Source organism: Poecilia latipinna, unplaced genomic scaffold, assembly GCF_001443285.1.
Source record: "Poecilia latipinna isolate Pla-1442-1.1 unplaced genomic scaffold, P_latipinna-1.0 Scaffold68, whole genome shotgun sequence".
Classification (NCBI taxonomy): domain Eukaryota; kingdom Metazoa; phylum Chordata; class Actinopteri; order Cyprinodontiformes; family Poeciliidae; genus Poecilia; species Poecilia latipinna.
Window position 1 is genome coordinate 403,093 of NW_015112684.1, and position 23,368 is coordinate 426,460.

General features: G+C 40.8%; 1 protein-coding gene across 2 annotated transcripts in view; it reads right to left on the reverse strand.

Moving 5' to 3' along the window:
* The window catches only part of numbl (NUMB like endocytic adaptor protein), a 40,027-nt gene extending 17,232 nt beyond the window's left edge, over positions 1-22,795 (reverse strand). The window contains exon 1 of one of the 2 annotated variants that reach the window (XM_015061150.1): positions 22,392-22,795. In XM_015061150.1, the coding sequence (XP_014916636.1) occupies positions 22,392-22,465 (74 nt within the window). In that variant the 5' untranslated portion in view covers positions 22,466-22,795. Of the gene's footprint in view, positions 1-13,708; positions 14,159-22,391 lie in introns of those variants that run through there. The other variant, XM_015061157.1, reaches the window with a different exon arrangement.
* Between the last annotated feature and the right edge of the window lie 573 nt (positions 22,796-23,368).

Consider the following 23,368-nt stretch of genomic DNA (forward strand, 5'->3'; position numbering starts at 1 on the left):
GGGGGTGAAAAAATGTGGGGGGCGGCTTTTAACTAAACAAAAAAAAAAAAAAAAAAAAAAAAAATCATCAAGAGCGCTGATCAGCAGATCAACCCCCTCACACGCACACACATGTGAACGTACGCTTCGGTCTCTAGTTGAACGATCCTCTTTCCTCTCCCTAATTAAAGCATTCAGCCCGCTGGCCTGCTCAGCTATGCTAATTTTCCCTCCATAATGAAACAACACCATCAAAACATGACCTGTTTCAAAGTAATAATTACCGTTTTCATTCCCCCAAAGTCACATCCCCCTCTGCTAGGAAATCTAGAGTCCAAAAACAACATCTGTTTTACATACACCAGCTATTCTCATTGAGACTCTCTTAAATGGATCTCCTATGTTGTTGGTCAGAAGTCAGTGCTCTTTTCTCCCTGTGTGTAACAAAAATATTTAGACTTTTTTATCATTTACAAGACTACAACAAAATTAAGGACGTTTTCACACTTGATAGTCTGGTAGACTCAGTTAGATCGTGGAACGAACTTGCAACATTTACATTTTCAGTTGTTTGGACTGAGTCAAATGAACTACACCCTTAAAAAAAAACTGTTGCATTTACCCAGAATTCCCTGCGCTATCATCTGCTTCCTGCTTCTGGAGTGGTCTCCGGTCCACTTGGTATTTACATACATTTAATCCGCACCAGAGTTCAGTTCAACCAAACAGAAAAGTTTGATTGTGCATTCACACTTCCCCACACGAATCTGACTTTTTAGGCAAACAAACTAGAGCGCAATTAAATAGGGCTAGTGTACATGCACCTAAGTCTTTGTGCCGAAAACGTGAACAAAGCTTTTACTTTGGATATACAAGGACTGGCCAGTCACTCCAAAAAGTCCTTACAACGAGCCCAAAGGAACACAGGCATAAGCTTTAATCAAACTCATAAAGAGATGTTAATCGGACAACCAAACTCTCATGATTCCTCTAGTAATTCTTCAAAGGCAAAGAGTTTTGTAAGGTACAACAAGAGACACAGAAAGGCAACTTAACAAAATAGCTACTAGCCATAACCACTCAATATACATAGGAAAACCAAGATAGGATGGAAGGCATGTCACATTTTAGGTTGTCAAGACAGAACTGCTGAATTCCTCAGTGGTACTTCACAATGTTAATTAACTCATTCTAAGCAATCATATAATTTTCTTACCGTTTAGTTGCTCCATAAATCGGCATTCTGGACTTTGTCGACAGTGTCGGCACAACCATCATACAGTGAGGGCAAATCAGACTCATTGTAAACTCTTGATCTGTACTCTGCTGAGCTATACACACAGCAGGGTTGACATGCAAATATATATACACACACAGGCGCTCATCACTTCTCGTAATCGCCCCCATCCTGCTGGTAATGTTTCTTATGTTCGTGATCAGATGTGTGAGCAATGTAAAGCATTTGAATTCAGCAGCTCAAGTGGCTTTACTCATTCCTGGCATGTAGGGCGCAAGTCCTCTGCCAAGAGGAGGCGCAATCACACATCTATGCTTAGACACAAGCACAGCCCTTCTGTGGCTCACCATGCACACATGTTGAGGCTTGTGCCAGTCATTACTGGGCGGAGAGCCATCTGACTGGCACCTGGCCGACACCAGCACTGCTGCAGCAGGTGTGAATGGGTGTGTGTGTGTCAGGACGTATAAGCAAAGCGACACATTAAACCCCACACGGGGTGTCAGAGAGATGTTTGGTGGTGGGAGTTGAAAGGGCTGGTTAGGGAGCGCACAATGCCCAACAACGCCTGTATATGGATTGAGACAGGAAGCGGAGGAGGAGCAAGACATGAATGGCCTCTGATGTCAGGCCACTGGGAAAAGATGAACAAGTGCAAATAAAACGATGAATACCTGGGGTTAGGACAGGCATTTGTAATATATGTATATACACAATAAGTTAATAAATAAACTGGATTTCTTCATTTCTAAATTTTGAAAAAAAGTATTTACATATATATATATATATATATATATATATATATATATATACAAACACGCTGCTGCTCCTGCTGCTATTTCAATCAAAACACTCATGTCGCATTTGTAGGTGGTGATTATGTAAGTGTTTGTAACACTCAACGTTGCCAAAACTCGGAAGAAGATCCTGAGTGTTGCCATAGCAGTGCAAAGCAAAACGTTCCCTGAAATGCTTGCTACAGTTCTTCTCGGTCATTTACATCTTTAGCATATGTCTGAAGCTTAGCACAAGCAGAATCAGAACAAAGTGAGACAGAATTTTAAAAAATGGGTCTGGTGTTCTGGGAGGTTCCTGATAAAAAAATAAATAAATCAAAAGTCTCTAAAAGAAGCAATGAATGAAGAGATTATGGCCTAAGATAAGACAATTTAAACTTTTAAAAACCTCGGCACAAAAAAGGAAGAAAGTTGTTGTTCTTAGAGAACCAAAGAAGTCAAATTCAAAGTTTCCACAGACCGTGTACATGGCGCAGAAAACCTGGACGAATGTGCTCTGGTCAGTAAAACCAACAAACTAAATTTTTGACTTGCATGTAAACTACTTTCTGCTTGGAAACCTCTAGCAAACAATTACTTGGCTGGAGACAAAATTAGATTTGGGTGAAAACAAAAGTCTAAAACATGCAGCCAGAGTGAGAAAGAATAGTTTTAAATCAAAGCATATTGAGCATCAATATGCTTTTGATTGGAAGTTTTGTCATCCAATCTGCTGAAACTTGGCCTATTTTGCAAAGAATGTTGGAAAAAGAAAAACAGTCAGCAATCAGGATGCATGATTTTAGAAAAACAAAAACAAAAAATCTCATTATTGGATATTGCAATGATGATTTTGTTTGTAATCAACGTACATTTTCAATCATCCTTTTCATCTTTTCCACCACTATCCCTGGGCTTTTTGCAGTAGATTGTTTCTATGATTTCCAAAAAAAAAGAGTTGCAGGAAAGGATTCATCAAAGCATTGATTCAAGGAAAACAGATATAAACTTCAATAAAAAAAAAAAACTAACTGATAAGATGCATAACATATTTTATATGTGCAAGCATGTCATCTTTCTAGTGAGACACTAATAAAATCCGCAGATTAAAGTCTTGTTGTTGAGCACCAAAGTTTAAAATGCATTACAGTCTGGTTCCAAATACCTTATTGTGGAAGCGAGACAAGAGGGGAGAGTACAAAAGGCCTTGTTCAGCTGTGACCTCACTTTGCAGAACATCTGCAGAAGTAAAAAACAGACTGCAGTGAGACAGACGGGGTGGGCTGGCAGGCAGACAGACAGGCAAGGATACGCGACATCAAAATAAATCTATAAATCAGCAGCACAAATGAACTGGAGCTTTACAAACCCACGCTAAAAATCCGAACTGCTTCACTGCAGACTACACAAACAGGAGGATCTGAGCCAAAAAGCACATTCTTGTTCCACATCCAGTGTTTGACTTGCAGCCATCTGGGCTTTATTGTTGCTCTGGAGATGGCAGCAGCCACCATACACATGACGTCGTATGGTAGAAATTCAAACGAGTTCACGCGGAAGGACGCCGTGTCTTCTCCTCTTCCTCGACTCGTTGATCATCTTTATATTCTTCTTTGCTTCTCTTCTTCGTCACATCCGAAGAGGAGCAAACTTATGTCTGGAGCTGAATGTCTTCTGATGGGAATGTAGGGAAATGGATTTCATAAGAATGAATTCAGTGTGAGAAGCTCGCCCACATGAACAGACGCATAAAATGGAAAAAAAGAAAAAAAAAATGCACATTTTGTCCCAGCTTGTAAAGTTGGTATTTTTACTGTTGAAGCACCTAAACTGTTGCTAACACGTTTGTGAGTTTGAAAATATCATCCTAGAAGTCTATATAAGCATATTTGTCCCGAATTTCCAAACGCCGTGAATTCCTGTTGTCTGTCACCTCCGTGTTCACACCGTATAAGCTCGGGTTAAACAGCCTGTGTGTCCGGCTGCAGTCAGTACTTGCCAGATGTGAGCTTGATTTGATATTTTTGGCTCTCCACCCCTGTTTCGCACTCACAATAACCCTCCCCGATCCAGATGTTCCGTGTTTAGCTCAGAGACTCAAATTGGACGTGGTCCTCCCTTACACGTCCTCTCGACTGGAAAACACTGAGCACAAAGGGGGAGGGGAAAAGGAGCTGGAGGAGAATAAGGGGTGATTTTCCTGCAAATCCACTGAATGAGTCAGTGACACCTCACATTACGGTAAACCACATGTCTGCGAGGCTCCAGAGGGAAGAGGGGAGAGAGCAGAACGAGGTGGAGCAAGTGTCCAGGAGTCTGTGGTAACGGTTTGAGATGAGTCATCGCCGAGCTGAGTGCTCCGCGCAGCCACCTGTTTCCACTCTCTCACACCGCTTCCAATCCTCTCTGTGTCTCAGCAGAGGAGCTGTGATTTCCCAAAAGGTGAATTAAAGTCCCAACTGAGGACAAACAAAACCCCAAAGATCACTGTTACAGCCTGTGACCTCTAGAGAGTAACGGGTAAGTTTTATTTTATTCTTCCTGAGAAGGTTAGTGTTCCAAATAAAGCGTCGTACAGGTGGAATGAATTATTCACAAGTGGAAAACATTTTAAATAGTTTCCAATCTCACCAGGATTTGATGTTTCAGCTAATTCAATCCAAAGTCGGACCTCTCAGCATTCAAATAGGTTGCGTGGCAACCTATCAGACTTTACAAGCTTCTTGTTAAATGTTAAAGTCAATCACAGTGCAGTTAGAAAAAAAGTCGAGTAAACGTGGCTTGCAGAGTTACATCTGAACCAAAAGTCTCTTTAGAGAGATGATGGGTGGAGATGTTTGGCCATGACGCACAGCATTTGGAGAGAGAAATATCTCATATAAAGTAGGGGTGTTACTATATTTAAAAAAAACAAAATACCTAAAATTACATCAAGGTCATGCACAAAAAATAACAGCTGTAATACGATAAAAAGCTGAAACTCTGCAAAAGATGTTATGAAACTGCTGGTCGTTTTAATGGTTGCAATAAAAGTCTTGTGGTTGACTTATAGTATTTATTCAGTCTGAAGGTCAACATTTAGAGAATATTCTGTCCAAAATAATGATAGCTAAATGAAACATGTGAGTAAAGTCCTAAAATTATGATCTAAATTATAAATTATATTCACCAATCAAGCAATCGGAGCAAAAACGCCAGCTGCAGGCTCGCTGGTAACAATATACCTGCACCAAGTGTTAAGTGTGATGGTGGAAGGGTGATGATTTCTGAAACCACAGGATCTGGGCACCATGTTGTCATTGGACTCCGTGAACCCCACAGTGAACCGGACAATACTAGAGGATAATCTGTCCATCAACTAAAGCTTGGCCCAGACCGAATCATCGAGCGGACAATAATTCCAGACACTGGAGCAAAAAACAACAGAACAGCGGAAAATAATTAAGTGTTGCAATGGCCTAGTCAAGGTCCAGACATGACTAATTTGCTGTGACGGCACAAGCTTATCTCTTCAATAAACTTGAATGAACTGAAGCAAAATTGTAAAGAAGAGTTCTTAAAATAATGATGTGAGAGATTAATAATGTCACCTAAAACACAAATACAGAGTTATTCCCGTTATATGTCATTTGACAAACTCCTGGATCAAGGAGTGTACTTAATTTTCCCTATGGCTTTCATAAACAAGACCATATATTAATACGCACCATCTAATGTGATCTTAAAAAGAATAAACTTCTTTTTTTTTTTACCATATTACCAGGAGATCCTGTGGGTCCAGTGGGTTTCATGGTGGAGTCTCATGGTGGGAGTAATGGCAAAATTGTCAGGTGCTCAATGACATGAAGCTCTTAAGATAATTAAGACTGAAACAATGTTTAGCCTTGCATCACTAAAGCTGTTTGTGTTTGTTTCTCTGTGGTAAGTCAAATAACCCTGTCACCTAAAAGTCTTAAAGAGGAAGGATGATAAAGTGTGATGAAACAACACCAGCAGCGGTCCAAACAAGGAAGGGAATGTGCCATCATCCATTGTATCTGACCAATTTCAACCAGTCAGATACAACTCCTCCTACCCTGTCCTGAATTAAAAAAGGGAAACGGCTGCAGGGACAACGGAGAGCTTGAACCTGTCACTCTTCATATTAGGAAGTCTGAGCCGAGAGGCAGAAAGTAGAAACTTGAATTCGGAATATAAAGGTTGGGAGCGGTCAGGAAGAATGAAATCAGTCTTAATGATAATCTGTCTACTGAACAGCTCTGTAAGTGTGAACTGTTCAACTCTCTGAATCGTTTTACTTGTCTTTATCCATCTGATTAGTACATTTGTCAGCCTGATGCTAAGGCTGCCAAACCAGCAGAGTAGGAAAAAGGTCAGCACAGAGTCAGTGTAGAGTATGATCTACATTGATCGCATCGATCTGAAACTGAGAGTTTTCTCAGACGAGACAGTCGCTCATGACACGCAAAATATTATTTATTATCCAGACTAGTCCCGAGGTAACAGTAATTTCCAACAATGTCTGCTCACCGGCCTTTGCTCACTCCAAACTCAACGTCCCTCTCTTCAAATTTGCAAACTTGTAACCCTCAGTGTAGCGTATATAAATACGTCTACGCTCATGCCAAGGCCCGACCCAGTTTCTGGGCCCTGCAGACTTCAGCTGACACTGCGTGACCCACATAAGGACACCGACACTTGTCATCCCAAACTTACCGCCTTTCTTCCACCATCCCACACACACAGAAAGCCACAAATGGTCCGCATACATGTGTGTCCATGTGTGTGATTAGCGAATAAAGGAGCAAAACATAGCAGAGATAAAACAGCGGCCTTGTGTTTAGGCTGTAGTCTGACCCAGAACAGGATGGCCTTATTCATCACAGAGGCTTATGAGGCGGTGTGGGCGAGCACCAGGAGCAGGTAAAATGGTTGAAGAGCAAAGCATTTCCGGGTAAACATCAACATGCAAGCGCCACTAACAATCCTAGATGAAACACACTGAGGCTGACAGCAAAGCCTCTCTATCAGCACAATGCAGCAGAGAGCTGTAAACAGTACAGTGTGTAGGTGGCCTGTGAATCCTACTTGTCTGGGAGTGAGGAGGCTGCATCAGCGATGGCTCTTCTGTTGAGGCTGTGCAGACCCATAAATGGCAGCAACAGAAGTGGATCCATGTGTACAGCTGTAAGGCTGACGCTCACCGTCACTATAGTCCAGGTCAATGCCTCTAACGGCAACAAACTCCACATCCGTCAGAGTTCTTTTGTACTTTGAAATACCTGACTTATAATATCATAATGAAGAAAAGGCAGAAGAAAGTAGGAGTTTGAATTCCCGCTCTGTCTGTCTCAGTCATTGTGTCCAATTCAGGGCACCATTTCATCGAAGAGGGGAAAAAAAAGAGAATCCATCATGACGACGCTCATCCAGCTGACCTAGGATTACCGGCAGTCCCTGACAAGTTAATAAACTTTTTCTCCAGTAAAAACTGGAGAAAAGTTTTTTCTCCAGTTACGAGGCACTCATTTATCCTCGGCGTGTTTGTTAAACAGATCAGCTTTGCTTTTAAAAAATTCACCATCGCAATTTTTAAGCCTCCAGTAGTTCCTACAGCATAATCTAGTATTCAGCCTGGAAACTGTGGCATGTGTTTAACTACCATCATTGTTGTTTATTCATTTAGAAATTGACTGATGGCGTGCTTGGCGACTGCGTCTGAACACCTGCACTTCTGTTTAGCAAAGCTGTCACAGATTCGGCTCCTGGAGATTAACATAGTGTGGAAATTATTAGGTTATGATAAACAGAATGACATAAAACTACTAAAGGTGGAGAGAAATGTAGCCAAGAGCCTTCAAAACCAATAAAATGTTAAATTAGATTCAAAAGTTCATGCTCGGACAAAAGGAAAAAGACATCATGACTGAAATTATGTCACTATAAAAGAAAGTAAGAATCTACCGTTTCTTCTTAATAAAATAAAATAAACAACTGCATCTGTTGTTTTGACCTGAAGAATCGAAACCGCAAGCTGATATAAATTGCTCAAAGCTGTCAGACCTGCGACAAACCAGGTGCAAAAATGAAGGAAATTGCACTGCTTTGTGTATTTCCCACTTTGTTTTCCCAAAGGAATATGTTATTTTTTCCCTTTACGCAAATTTTATTACCGTTTCATCTGCATAGATGGACCAAAAGTCCTGACTGACAGATTTTACCTGTCTGCAGAACAACTATTGGCTCAATCTCAACCTTAGTGGGGCGACTTATATCCAGACTAACACTGAAACTTAACTAAAGTATTCCAGGAAGCAATAATCACCTGAAGCTACAGTCCCTCCAATCACAGAGTATAATAGAGGATGTATGCATAAGTTTGTTTTCTGGGATGATGAATTCAACATCAAGTCTGTTTCTCTCAGAGCAGTAATGAAAAACTTGATTAGATTTAATGAATAGTCATTATTTACAGATGTCAGAGGAATATGTTTTTAAAGTCAAGGGTTGAACAAAATGAATTAAAAAAATAAAAAATTAGAGATAAAAAAAAAATCGGTCACATTTTAAAAAAAACTATTTTCTTTGTAACACTGAACAGTAATAGATGTGGACTGCATCTAAAAATAACTTCAGACTAATTATCAATCAGGACTGGGTGGATCCAGGAAACTGCTGGTTTCCAGTGAACTCCATCACTGTCAAATAGGATTTACTAATATCCGCACCCACCATCTCCTAATATATGCTAACAAACACACTACAATTCTCAAATACATACATGAGCATTTCCAAACATATTCTCTTTCACTTCATAGTGTTTTCAAAAATTTATCTGAAAATAAATATAAAAGTCAATAGAAGCGATGACAAGAAAACAGCTAAAGCAGAGAGCCACATGCACTGGAGCGATCTATTCCCCCGGTCCTGCAGCTGAGTGAGGAGGTCGGTCTGGGAGTTGGAGAAAACAAAATGATCTGCTTCTCTGTCTTCACCGGCAAATAGGATTTAACTGGAAATTTTAAATTGCATTATGGAAGACTTGCAGCAAGATGCAGAGGGGAGCAGAGCAAACATTCATATGAGTACTGGTGCTTGCTCTGCCTCTACCACTCCAGATCTCTGGTTTACAGGTCATATTGTTTTACTTTCAGTGTTTCAATCCAAAACAGGCATGGGGGCAGGAGGCAATACGGCTCACGATCCAGGGCGCCACAGTTGACAGGAAGCCACAAAATAACTTTTCAATCAGTCACGACAACAATAACTGAGAGGCTTGGCACCGAAGCGCATTAAAGATCTGCTGTTGTTGTATCAACTTTCCAGACCACTGAGGTTTTCCGGTTCTGGTTCTGTTATTCCCAGAACCTGAACCAAACATGGAGAAGCAGCATTCAGCTGAAGGCTGTTTGGTTCTGGTTCCTATAACTCAGCGCAACTTTAAAATCACCTGTTTAAAGTTCCATTTGATTAGTCGTAATTGAATCATTTTATAATTTTTTTTTACATTTGACCAAATATAAAAATAATATTACTTGTTTCATAAGTGATGACTGTGTGTTTTTATTATGAAAAGTACTTTGAACTGCCTTGTTGCTGAAAATAAACTGGACTTAAATCGATTGTGTTTTTGGGTTTTTGCTATCTTGCATAGACATATTTCTTAATTCAACATTTGTACACATATTTTTTTAATCAACTGATTAAATTAATTAAACTGATCAAATATGTAATCAAAAAGCTCAGCAAGATATAAAGCTTCATTTTTACCTTCTTGTGTTTTGCATCATCCCGGTTGCTAGGCAACAGACATAGGTAAGGTTGGGAATAAACCTGAAGCTAAAAGAAGGTAGTTTACATCCTTAATTGCATGTGTGTTGGGAAATTTTTCCAATATGTGTGTGTGTTTTCGTCTCCTAAAACACACACACACACGACTTCATACCTGTGTATGTGCGGCTGTGCTAGTCTGTTTATCTGAATGTGTTCCAAGAAGCCAAATAGAGGGAGATTAACGTAACAATATCCAAATCCCCTCTGCCCTTGGACAGCAGGCAAAGAGGCTACAGACCAGGCGTGCATTGTGTCCTTTGTCGCTGTGTGCATTCTTGTTTGTTCGTTTAGATAAATAGATTCCTGTCTGCGTCAGCGCCAGCGCATACACATGCATGCACACACGCCCACGCACACACACACACACACACACGCACAGACGTCTGCATGCCAGCATGTCTGGGGCTGTGAAAACTGTGCGCCCATGTGTGCACCAGCAAGTTAATCTAAACATAGTGTAGCGAGGCGTGAAGTGGAGCGTCCCGGTCGATACACTCCAGCATGATATTGTCGTGTCGTGTTCCCACTTTGTATTCCCCCGCTATCATTATAAACCGGACCCCTCCAGGCTGGTGTATCTCATGTACTACAACTCAGCAAAGCAGGCTGTAAAAGTTTCAGCTCCAGGCAAAGAGATCATCCTCCTAAATTGAGGAAATAATAAAATAACGTCGACAATATCACGTTCTGATATCAGATTCAATCCAATTAAAAAATAAAAAAATGAAAAAAATCAATCACGATGCAAACTTTCCCAAAATGAGGGACCCTTTATTGAGGCTGCAACACATTAGACTCTTGACAACCCCACCCTTATGATTTATTTGAACGGATTTACGTGACACTCCCCTGTCAGAGAAGACTGCCAAGGGGCCTGGTGCGCTTCTGATGACTCGATTTGAGAAGGTTCTGTGAATAGCAAACACTTCTACACTTAAAACGGATTTTATTTGTCTTCTCTGAACTCTCGAATCATTTCGGAGACCAAATAAATCCCTCAGTTAATTATTGCCTCTTGCTTCCTCTGCTGACAAAAGGAGGAAATTGATATTTCCTCCACAATAACTCCTCTTTACATTGACTTTGCCCTTACCCACAATGCATCGCTTTTGTGTAAAAACATAATGCTTTTTAAGCTCCTAAGATTCGGCTTTTGCTGTCGCACCCTTTGTCTTATCCTCTGGCTCTGATTTGCTGGTTTTCATTTGTCCTCGTTTCACCCATCACACCGTCTCTGTTGCATGCACTACTCTCACTCTTCAAGCCTGTTCTCCTTCCTTTTTGTAACACGCCTGGGACCTGGCTTCCTCAGCAATCCAACCGTGAGGGCAGGGAGTGAAAATCAGAAAAGGAACCACTAGATGTGAGAGGCAGTGCATTTGTTCAAGAGAATTCAAATGGTCTTTCACAAATGTTTCAAAACCTTTTCACAAAATTCTGATTCATTTGCTTCATCCAAACAATAAGCAGGTGTTTGTTTTCCTCCATGAAAGACTTGGGGAGAGAATACAGGAGGAGCTTGGTTATGTTTGGCCACACCTGTAACACTGAGTTTACATGCAATATCAAATATACGAGAAATCTTCATGCTAAAGGTTTAGAGTTTTTCCAGTGGCAATAAACCCAGTAGTCTCTATCCTGCATGGTTTACATGTTTCCCTGGTTCAACACATCGTATTCCAATAAATGGTTCACTCTCAGGCCTTTGCAGAACTCAACACCTTGAGGAGATAGTTCAGCTATTTAAACACGCAATAATGGAGAAGAATTGAGCACCGCAGTTCTGCAGAAGGGTAGGCATCTCTCGTTCTCATTTGGCTAATGTCCTGCGTGCTTTAGATGTTTTCTTGCTTGAACACATCAGAGTTAAATGGCTCTTTTGTTAACAAGCCCCTGAAAAGCCAGCTGACAGGCTGAGGAGATCATTCAACTATTTAAATCAGCCATGTTGGAGCACCTAGAACATGCAGGACCCCGGTTCTCAGCAACCAGAAATGCCCACCTTGGTTCTAATACTTTACAACTGCAAAAAAATTCAACGGGAAGACTGGTTGAGGCCTGGAATACGACAGATATGCTTAAAACAACAGACATTAACAGCATTGCCTTTTTAACTATGTGACTCTGCCAGCATTAAAAGAGTCATCACCAACAACAAGTTCCCATGGATTTATAAGCCACATTAAAATTTGTGGTATGACCTCAGCCAACTCTCTCTGGAAAATGTAACTCACATTAATAATGTTACACAATTTCATGCTTTTAATGGACTGGAAACCTACCCAAGTTGCTCCAACTCTTGTGCAGTGAGATAAGCACCAAAGCACAGTGCAACCATCACCATCAGCAGGCATATAGTTAATGCAATGTCATGACAGGCCTTCCAAACATTATGTCTTCCGCGAGACAAGAAATGGCACAGGACTTTATCCCTGTCATCTATTTTTCTCATCATCACTGCTTCTGCTGCAGGTTTGTGTTTCAGAGTCAGACTGTCTCTGAATGTTGGATTCCTCGCACGTCCAACAAGTACGCATGAGGTGTTCACACTGGACAATGTCCTTGTCATTGTTGTAAATGCTGACATGTTTTTGTGCAATGACAGGGTATTGCTTGTTTCATTGCTGCCTCTGGAATGAATCACATTGAACTCAATATGGACTTCCTCTTTACACCCAATTATGAGAGCTTCACAATGGCCTCACAATTAAGAAGATAAGTACAAAATCGTCACACTGGCTAACATTTTGCCACCGAGACAAAAGCCGCCTTTATAAATACTGCAGATTTCCCAGTCTTTATCACACAAGGCAACATGGAAGCTATACATTCTGTGCTACATGTCACAGCACAGACTACACTATTTTGACTACAACAACGCATGACATCAAGAGAGAAATGAGAGCATTAAAACATATTCATGTTCCATGTTCTGCTCTGTTGCCCAATCGATGCCGGGCCAGTGTGATATCATCTTACATCATCAGTACCGTTTTTCAACAGGTCCTGAGTGTTTTATGGCAGCGTGACCATCTGCACCGACAACACGTCTGTGTTTGGTGATAAAACTCCAACTTGAAAGGTTTCTCTGATTAGCTTTAGGACAGACAGCTGACAAATTAGAGCCCCAACGTCAGCGAGTTGAACACTGTGGCGCAGTTTACCCAAAAACAGCATAAATTAAAGATCCCACGCCTTAGCAGCTTAGTGGTTGTGGACACAAAATCCCTGTCCAAGCCATGACAACTCAAGTCTTTTATTCATCCACTTACTTTTAGCTTGCACAATTTTGATTCTTTATTTAACTGAATCCCCCTTTACTCACTTAACAACTAACGTTTTCAACCAAAACCTTTGAACGCTAGCGTGTGACACACAAACATGAGACCTCAATCTCCACTGATGCTTGCCCAGAATGTGCAGCCATGACCTCTGAGCAAAAAAGGAAAACATGTTGGGTGTTAGTATCAATTTAGCAGGTTTAATCTCTTCCATATGGGCATGGGGTCTAATGCATCTGCTAAGGCTGTAAGCTGCTATGAGCTCTGTGGATACCAGCTAGACCTATTAACAGTTTGGCGGAGACTCAACATGTCCCAGAGCCTGGTACCTCAAGAAAAACATCAACACCAAAATAGAAAAAGAGACATCACTTTTGCAAAAGCCACAGGTCTTTTAAAGTTTGATAGAGGCTGCAGGTTGCACCCTTTTGCTGGATTAGGGTCAAGGTTACAGACTCAGAGCAAGATGAGGCTCCAAGTGCTGTCTGCAACTGCAGCAGCTGATCAAGTTTGACACAGAAATCCATGCATAAGCAGAAAACATGCAAGAGTATGTTTGGCCATAAGCCGTCAGCAGACCTCCTACTCTGAAGCCGACTCACCTGAGTTCAATGGCCTCCCCCATGTTGCTCTGAAAACTCATCAAACACAAGATCCACAGGCAGATGAGGAACGATGCAGAGATGACGAGCCAACCGAGAGAAGAGAGGAAGAACTCCCTTGGACCAGCGGCCACAGCAATAATAGCGCAGGGAAAGGATGAGAGAGAAGAAGAGAGCGGCGAGAGAACATGTGATGATATTGTGAGTGAGATACAGAGAGAGAGAGAGGGAGAGAGAGAGAGAGAGCCACACCTCTTCTTAAGGGATTAACTTTGTGAAAAAGAAAGTCCTGACACACGCAGAGACACACACAATAGGACGCGCACCCAAACACAGTCAAATTGCCCACGTGTTGGCATGGAGGAGCGTCTGATTTACAGGCACACACAGATACTGTACACACACGCACGCATGCTCACAGCTGCTCTAAAAATAAATACAGATCAATGTTTGACGATCCCAATCCTGGGAGCGACGAAAGATGGGAGTGGAAGGATTGAGAAAAGAGAGAGAGGAGGAGGAGGAGTGATTAAACGAGTCATGGCGGGAGGTGACACAGTTTTCTTTGCTCTCTATCGGCACTGGTCAAGAGTGCACTGGGGGAGAGGGCGAGAATTGAGGCTGGAAGCAGGGGAATAGATGCAAGATGTGCTCAGAGTGAGAACTGAAGCCACGGTTAGCTAATATAGCGATGTATTACCAGGGGTACATGGTACTCCTCTGGTGTCGGATGCTAAAGGGCAGGTCACAGCTGTGCGCCAGGCAGGGCTCCAAACAGATGAAGCTGTGCAGAATGAAACCAACAGGCCACACCCAGACAAACAAATGGCTGAGTGATTAGCGTTCGTCATGTTTGGGGTGCAGTGGTTTCTGCTCCAGATTGTCCAGCCGAGAAAACATTTGCTGGCAGAACCGGAGAAACATATGGAGCATCTTAAAATGTCAGAGCCTGTTCAGGTGAGATGCTGAAACGGGAACTGGTGTGTGCACAGCTGTAATCCATCTGCTTACAGTTCCAGGAGGTTTGTGGGTCAAGTGTTTAGGCTTTGATTTATAAAGCTATTAGGATTAACTTTTTTTTTTTTGTATTTTTACTTTATTATGTTTTGTGATAGACCGGCACCGAGTAGTAGAGGAAATTGAATACGGCTTCGCAAATTGGCGAAATGTGAAAAGTGTGCTATGTATTTGTGCTGCAGCAACTCCATCTGGCTGCAGTTACAGCCACAGTTATTTAGTTGTAGGTCTCTTCTTGTTTTGCACATCTACACACTTAGCTCCAGCTCCAGTAAAACTGAATAAAAAACACAACTTTCGATAGTAAATTTAGAATTTTTCCACAGACTATCAGTTGGAGTCAGGGCTGCACTTTGACTAGGACATTCTAACATAAATATGCTTCAGGTTTTTTATTTATTGTGCTGTATGTCTAATAGCGACTTTGGCTCTGTAAGAGTAGTCATCTTGTGATCAGAAGGTTGTAGGTTTGATTCCAGCTTCCTCATGTCAATGTGCCCTTGGGTAAGGCGCTTAACCCCAAATTGCCTACTGATCTGCATGTGGGTGTATAAATGTGAGTGCGAATGGGTGAATGTGACTCCAGTGTAAAGTGCTTTGAGTGGTCAAAAATGATTGGAAAAGCACTATATAAGTTCAGTCCATTTAGTGATGTTCTCCTGCTATGAGGTGAACTTTCACTGCAGTTTCAAACAGGTTTTCTGCCAGAAATAGTGGAAACAAAACTATTCCCCCAGCATGATTCTGTCACCACCATAGCTTGTGGCTAAAACGTCAGAAAATGCAAACAGTTTTATGGGGTAAAAATTATTTTTGCAAGGCACTGGAAACATATACAAGTCATTTACTGATTTATCTCCTGGTATTTGTATTCATATTCATGTAAAATGTGTATAATCATGCAGGATATTGTAAAATGAATCTCTAACTATCCTCACTGTCTAATTAGCATTTAACTTGCTTTATTTTGTGTCTGACACATTTGAACTCTGTTTTTTTCATGTTCCTAAGTATAAGCACAGAAACTGCCTTGTTTAAGTTTATGTCAAAAACAACTTAAATACAACTTAAATACATCAGACCATCATCTAACACTGACTTCTGCTTAAGCCTACATTTTCTAAACAGCCACCTCTACTGCTAGAAGAACACACACAGAACAAGCATGTGGTTGTAATTGTAGATGGAAATATGCTTATTTTGAAGTCAGGCTAAAGGTTTGTTTAAGACCACCGTGATATTTATTCTAAACCCTGTGGTCCAATATGAACTCAACTTCAACAACGTAATCAGAGTTCTTACAGCTTCAAATGAGCTCAGTTACCGCTGAATATGAAAAGCTTGTTTTCTTTAGTAAGTGACACAAATTAAAGAGTAAGCACCACCTCACAGTGACCCCCACTCTTCTTCATTGTTCCATAAAATGTCCTGCACAACGTTCTGCCAGCTGATAAGCTGATTTGTTGCCTGATGTGAACAACCCGAATGGCCGCCATCGGATATTCAGAGATTCCTCAAACATGCAGGAAATAATCAAAGCCACACTCCAGGTATGGTAAATGGTAAGTGGACTGAACTTATGTAGTTCTTTTCCAATGCTTTTGATGAGGGAATAACATTATAAAATTAAATAAAGCTCAAAAAAGTCAATTTTACATAATACCTCCCCCCCTTTAAGAAAGGTAGACATCAAAAAGAGAGAGGTTCAGACGGATAAAACTTACATCACTTATTAAGGACTAACTGGAAAAGGAAGAGTTTGGATGTAAAGACTTGGGATAAGAAGGAGGGTTAGTGGAAAATGAACTAAACCAAAGCCAGAGTAGGAATCTTATATGTTACTGTTGAGCTACACACTGCAGATGGAGAAGGCTTCAGCGCATTCAGTTATTCAGAACAGCCAGACCACCCAAAAGCACAACCAGCAGCTGGACTATCTACTTACTGCAGGTTTTACAACATCAACATTCATAAAGTCAGGAAGCAAATAGTACATCTCAGTTCTGAAGGCTTGTCCTGTCTGCAAAACAACATGAATATGTTGAAATGTCTCAGACTAAGAAAGTGCTGAGCCTAAAGATGTGGTGCTGGAGACACAACAGCAGTCATGTTGGCTCCTTTTGCTCCACAAGCTCCTCAGCCACCATGACTCCATCACATCCCCTAAGCTGTTTACACATCAACACCCAGAGCCAGGAATCAATGAGGGATGGGATCTAGAGGGATCAAAACGTCCTTGTTGGACTCTGGTTCTGTTTGTTGGGTTTGCTAAAGACACAGCACTCCAGCTTATGTCTAACTGGCAACTACGAGAACCGTCTGTCGATATTCGTATTGTCAGACGTTTTCCTTTCAGCATTTATTGTCACTTCTGCTTAAAGAAGTGACAATAAATGCTGAAAGGGCAAACACTGGTGGGATTCTGATGTACTTAAATGCTCCCCCCATGAGGAAAATGTGTCTTACTACTCATCATGTTAAACCAGACCACATGTAAGTTGATGTAGATCCGCTGCAGCTAATAAAATGTGTGTAGAAAGACAAAAAATAATCACATATAATCCTTTTATTATGTTTGCACATGCCGTTATTGGTGCCTTTGAATACACAATGGCTAGAGAAAATAACTTCTGCGGCCTGTCAACCTGGTAAAAGAAATGCATCACATGAAAATCATAGAAATGAACAAATCTGCTCAAGAAGCTTTTTTTATTCAGTCTCACAGAAACACACCAAGGTCTGTCTTAAAAAAAAAATACAAGCAGAAATCAGAACTGGCAGATTTTCAGTTTGACCAGCAGAAAACTGGTCATTCTAAACACGAGAGTGGACATATTTATAGCTGCTATAGTTAGTCATTATCATAAAACACTTACAGGTGGGATTAAGATGCCTTTTTGCTGTTTCTAGTGTATTTTTGAAACACTGTTACTCCCCTGAATCACCAACTGATCTAGTCACAACCCTTTATCAGCTGACTGGTGAAAGGGGAAACTCTGCAATGGAGCTTGAATGTATGATGCAGCAAATACAGGTGGTCTGTGTGACCAGCTGGGTAAGATTTAGGGCAAAAACACGCAGAGGAAAATATCTGTAGCTTTAACACACACCATTTCTCAGCATTAAAACATATTGGACTCTGAGACAAGGTGCCATGCTCCATAGATTTAACCTTTTAGGAGTTTCCTAGCATGTGTAACACTCTAGTCTATTTTATCCTTTGGAGATTCTTGAACTTCCTCCTCTGTCATGGAACCTGCTGGATTTAGAAATGTTTACAGTAATTAATTATATGGTTTAAGAGACTTAAAAATGTACACTCCAAATAGATTTGTCTTTATTTTAAGGAAGCAAAACCCTGTCTAAGAGTAATGGCTCTTAAGCGCACACAGTGTGACATCACCTCTGATCCTAATATAAATATCAAACAAGCATGGTAGGCAAGACGACTGAAAAAAAAATATTTCTAATGCTGTTAAATATGACTTCCAAAAAGATCAGCTAGCTAAACTTGGTTTTGGAAAGTTTTGAGCTCTTTCCACTGCCTACTCTAACGTCTAATAATCTTGATCAAGATGACTTTGTCCTCCTACGCCTATTCTCTTTTCTTTAGGACTCTTTCAGCAGCGAGATGCACAGAAGGAGGAGGGAGGAGAGCGAGGGCGAAAGGGGGTCTAAAAATAAGTGGAAGACAAAACCACAGAAGAAGACAAAGACAGTTGGAGTCTGTTGGGAAAGGTGCAGCACATGAACATCCGCAGAGGTTCAGGTTTTCGATGGTGGCAAATGTGAGAATTTAAGTCTATGGGCATCTGTTGGTGGATATTAATCAACAACCCTGTTAATGAATAGGTTTCCCCCCAGGACAGATGCTAATATAAACCTATTAAAACTGCTGTGTGGTTATGAAACATGCTGATGTCACCAGTCAGGTCGTAGTAGACCCACAACTTGTTCATGGGGAGTCCTCTACCATGTGGTTCCCCTTACAGCAGATGGGTCTCTGTGTTTGTGAACGTGTTAAATCTGACTATGTGCCCTTATTACCACCTTGGCTCAGCGACTCCCTAACAGCCTGTTATTTTTACCCCACCACATCTGAGCGTAAATTAGCCACTGCTCACAGAACACCCGGCCTCCGTTAATTATCTGTGCAGCAACAAACAATCATTGAAATCTGTGTAAATGAGCAATCAGGACGTAGTAATCAGTCTTAACCAATTTTCCCTTCATCTTCTCAGAACTGAAAACTCGTAAACTCATCAACAACCTGCGACTTGTTGGGTATAATTGTGGCATAATTTTAATTTTTTTTATTTTTTTATTTTTTATTTTTTTGCCAAAACCGGCACACTCAAACAACTGGTGGGCCACAAAATTCATTAATTTAAAAATTAGTTTGTGAGTTATTTTTTTAGTCTTACCTGTTCAACAATAAACATTTCATGTTTTCAACTGTTGCCTTGTTAAAAGAAAAACTGATAATTTTTACATTGTTTGTGTCATCATTTTTTTATATATTTTGATGGCCAATTTTTTTTTTACCATTCTTGACTTATTAGGGGATGAAGAAAGTAATTTCAAAGGCAACAAATGGTCCCAGGCCTACACTGAGTTGAAGGTGTCAAAGGTGTGCACAGCCTCGTTATGTTTCCAGGTTTATCACTTTTAAAGTCTCACTTATCCTGATTAATTTAACTGAAAAACAAATATCTGCTAGATTTGCTGATCTGCATGATTCCTCCAAAGCCATACTTTACAGGGAGGTGACAAAGAATCAAAAATACTGTTATTGTTCACAGTTGCCACAGTAAAACATAGTAGTGGAAGCATTATGGTCTGCAGCTATTTTTCTTCTAATGATACTGGTGAGTTTTCTTCTAATGTCAAGGTGAATGAAGTAATGAAAAATTCAAAATAATAGCTGCCACGCCATCTCGTTTTGAATTTAAAATTAAGGTCTCTGTAACTAAAAACATCATACATATTAAAAAGCTGTTGTTTTTGCTGGTGTTTGCACTCTTATGAACACATTTCTAAGCTATCTGCAAACTTCCTCCGGCTTTATTGAATTAAACGCTAATGACGGAGCCATTAGCTCAATGGAAAGATCTGCTTCCAGACGTCTTTACCTCCAGCTGTAAGCAGGCTGCTTTTTCCACTTCACTTATCAGGGCTAGATCCAACACCATAAGATCACTTTCAAGCAATTAGTAAACACTGCTTTGTTTTCCTGTTGTTACAGAAACCAAGCCAAAGGCAGAATGTTGAAATTCAACCACTTTACTATAACATCATTTCCTACAACACACCAAATGGTCCAAGAATGCTCTCTAAGCCTCAATATGTGTTTATGCATGTGGCGAGCAACATGATTTTACTCCTCTGTAATTCAGAGACAAAAAAAAACAGAGATTCTGGAGAGAATGAAGCTTGAAAAAAACATTTTTTTCAGCAATGACAACCCCCCCGTAAGAGGAGGCTGACTGGTATTCACATTTAGACTTTTTTTTTTTTTTTTTTTTTCCCCAAAACGACCACGAGGATATAAAAGCTGCTTAAAATTCCTGGCGGTCTCCTTTGAATAAAGAGTAAAAGCTGGGACATTGTAGTCTGTAGTGAAAACTGACACAATTGCAAAATACGATCAATAACTCTGTCGTCACACAGCACAAACTTCAGTGGCTTTTATTAATATTTTATGATTTGCATCAAGTTCCAAGTGCAAACTTTTTGCGACCCTTGGATTGATTTTGTGTGACCCTGACTGCAGTTCAAGAATCGTACAAATTTGGTCTCATAGGCTTCAAAAGACGTGAATGGTTTGGATCAAAACATGTTCATGTACTAGGACGGTCCGGTCCAAGTCCAGACTCAAGTCCAATTGGGAATTTGTTGCAAAGCATGAAATGTTCTGCTTACAGACACAAAGAAGAATGGGCGGGAAAAAACTCAGATGTTCTACCAAGTATTAACTCAAAAGAGCAGAATACAGATGTATCGCACACTTCCCAGATATTTACAGTTAGAAAAAGAAACATGTAACACCACTCATCCACTTCAATCTATGCTGCAAGAAACATTAACATTTGTGGTTTTAACTTCACGACAGGTGAACAAGTTCAAGGCCCATGAATGCTTCTGCAGAGCACTGCAGCAAAGGCTGATTCATCTTGACAGACTAAAAATTGCCTTTTTCATGCAGGTTAAAATCCATCCAGACGAGCAGGCTGTCTAAAAGCAGAGCCAGTTACTCTGCTGTAACCTGACAGGCTGACCTGTCCACTCCTACCTCTAGTCAATACTGCTCTCTCTTTTCCTTCTCTCTCTGTCTCTTCCCTCTGTGACTCTCCATCACCATATATCTCCATTATCCTGACTAAACTCCCTCTACAGACCATCACACTGCCTGCAGTTAAAGACAGCTAGTGTAACTAGAACAGACATGCACACAACAACATGGTCAAGACTTCACAGGAAGAGAACCACTCAGACTTATAAGGTGTACATGCATGTTGGTTTTGTTACGCATAAATAATGTGAGGCTAAATGTTAAGTAGTAGTTCCCATATCCTGTTCCCTGTCAGCATGGCACCCTAACTCCATCACGCTACAGCGCACACACACGCACACACACACACACACACACGCAAGCAAAGACCACGTGAAGACTCGGCTGCTGCATGGCAACCAGATGTCATAGCAACTAACGTTCTTCTTTTTCCTTTTTTTTGTAGGATTAAAAAGGAGAATGAGGGTGGGGGGGGGAGAGAAAAAACAAAAACAGGAAGAGAAAGGACTGAAGAAGCAACATGAGTAAACAAACATGACTGAGATCAGATGAGACGTAGAAAACAACGGGCCTCCATTCTCCCTGATCAAAACCAGGTGAGACAAAACAGAAGCAGTCACTCTTCTAGTCATCTGCTGACATGTTAATGTACACCATATTACAGACATGAGAGGGCCCTAGAAGCTACTTTGTAATTACAGTGGAAGAGAAGGAAACATGAGTACTTCATTTCACGGCCCGCTGCGATGCCACCACTCGCTCCTTCAGGTTTAATTTCCAAACATAATGGCACTGAGCTATTAAAAAAACCACGTGGAAATGAAAACAATGGAGAACTTCCATTATATGCATTCTCACAAAAACCTGTGTTGAAGAGCCTGTCTCACGCTTGTTCACGTCACAACATTCTGTGAACAAATCCAACATACCACATTTTTACAGTGCAAGAAGCATTAAACCCAACTAGTTGTCAGACGTAACCAAGTAAGAAAATCAAGATTACTTTTACTTCTCCAATCATATAAAAAATAGACAAGAGTATTTATAATAGAGTATTGCAACTGCAAACCTGCTAAGACATGATCGTCCAATTAAACAGGGCAGGCAACAATAAGTTTAGTTAACGAAGCAGCCAGGAGGCCTACAGTAACTCTGGAGGAGTCAACAGCTCAGGTGGAAGCATCTATTGATGTAACAACAAGTTTGACACTCAACAAATCTGGTCTTTAAGCAGGAGTGACAAAAAGAAGCAACTTTTGAAGCTGTTAGGGAGAAGGCCATGTGCTCTCCGTCAACGTGTTCGAGGTTGAACTACTTCACAAAGAATTAGCCAAAAGTTAAGTCTGTGTAAGTGAAAGGCTGGTAGAAACCTACCCCATCAAATCTGCACCTGCAACTGCAGCAAAAGAGCATTGTATTGTCTCCAAGGGTGCAGGACACTCGTCCATATCAGATCTTTATCTGCAAAACATTTTGAAATTTGCGAATTATTTTCCTTTCACTTCTCACAGTTAAGCACAACCCTGTATTGTTCTATCATAACTAAAATACACGGAAGCTTAAAGCAGTGAAACAACAAAATGTAAAACAAGTAGAAAGTGGTATGGATGTTCGCAAGGCTCTGCAGTAGCAAACCAAAAACATGACCCGGTACTTACCCTTGTTGCATTTATCTTACAAAAGTTTACTTATCTAATGTTTTCTTCCTGTGAAAATAACCTCTTGTCGTCTGGTTTTACTCTGATGGCTTACAGTTCTGCTTCTCTGTAGATTGCACACACAATGGTGGATGGTGCTCTCAGGGTAATTCACAGAGGAGAGCAGGGAAAGGGAGAGGCTTTTGTTGCCTGTGTAGCAGCGTCCCTGCTGGATATCAGGAGTATCGCCGTTATGGCAACAGAGCAGCTGTCTGTGTGCATGCAGCTGATCTCCATGATCCAGGTCACATCAGCCAACATCTCACCTCTGACCTCCAATCCAGACAGCGAGAGCTACTTCCTCCCTTTTCCTTCTTTTTTTTTTAACCAACTTTCTAAATCGTGCTTTAAGAGCCGTAAACATTCATTTGTATTCATGAGCTGACTGTCACCACAATGCAGTCATGCATAATGCATACTTCTGCATGTAAAGCATAAACCTACAAGGCTCAAAAAGTATACAATCAATAGAGCTTTTAAAGCTTTTAGCGACTGACTCCGACACTCTCAGGCTTCCTGTCTGATGAGCTTCTACGTTGTTTGATGCATTCCTGAAACAAGATAACTCCATGTTCTTATAACTGCATATCTTCCTAAAAGTTTTTACAACAGGTCAGACGTTGGCTCAATATAAATGTTGACCCATATGTCATT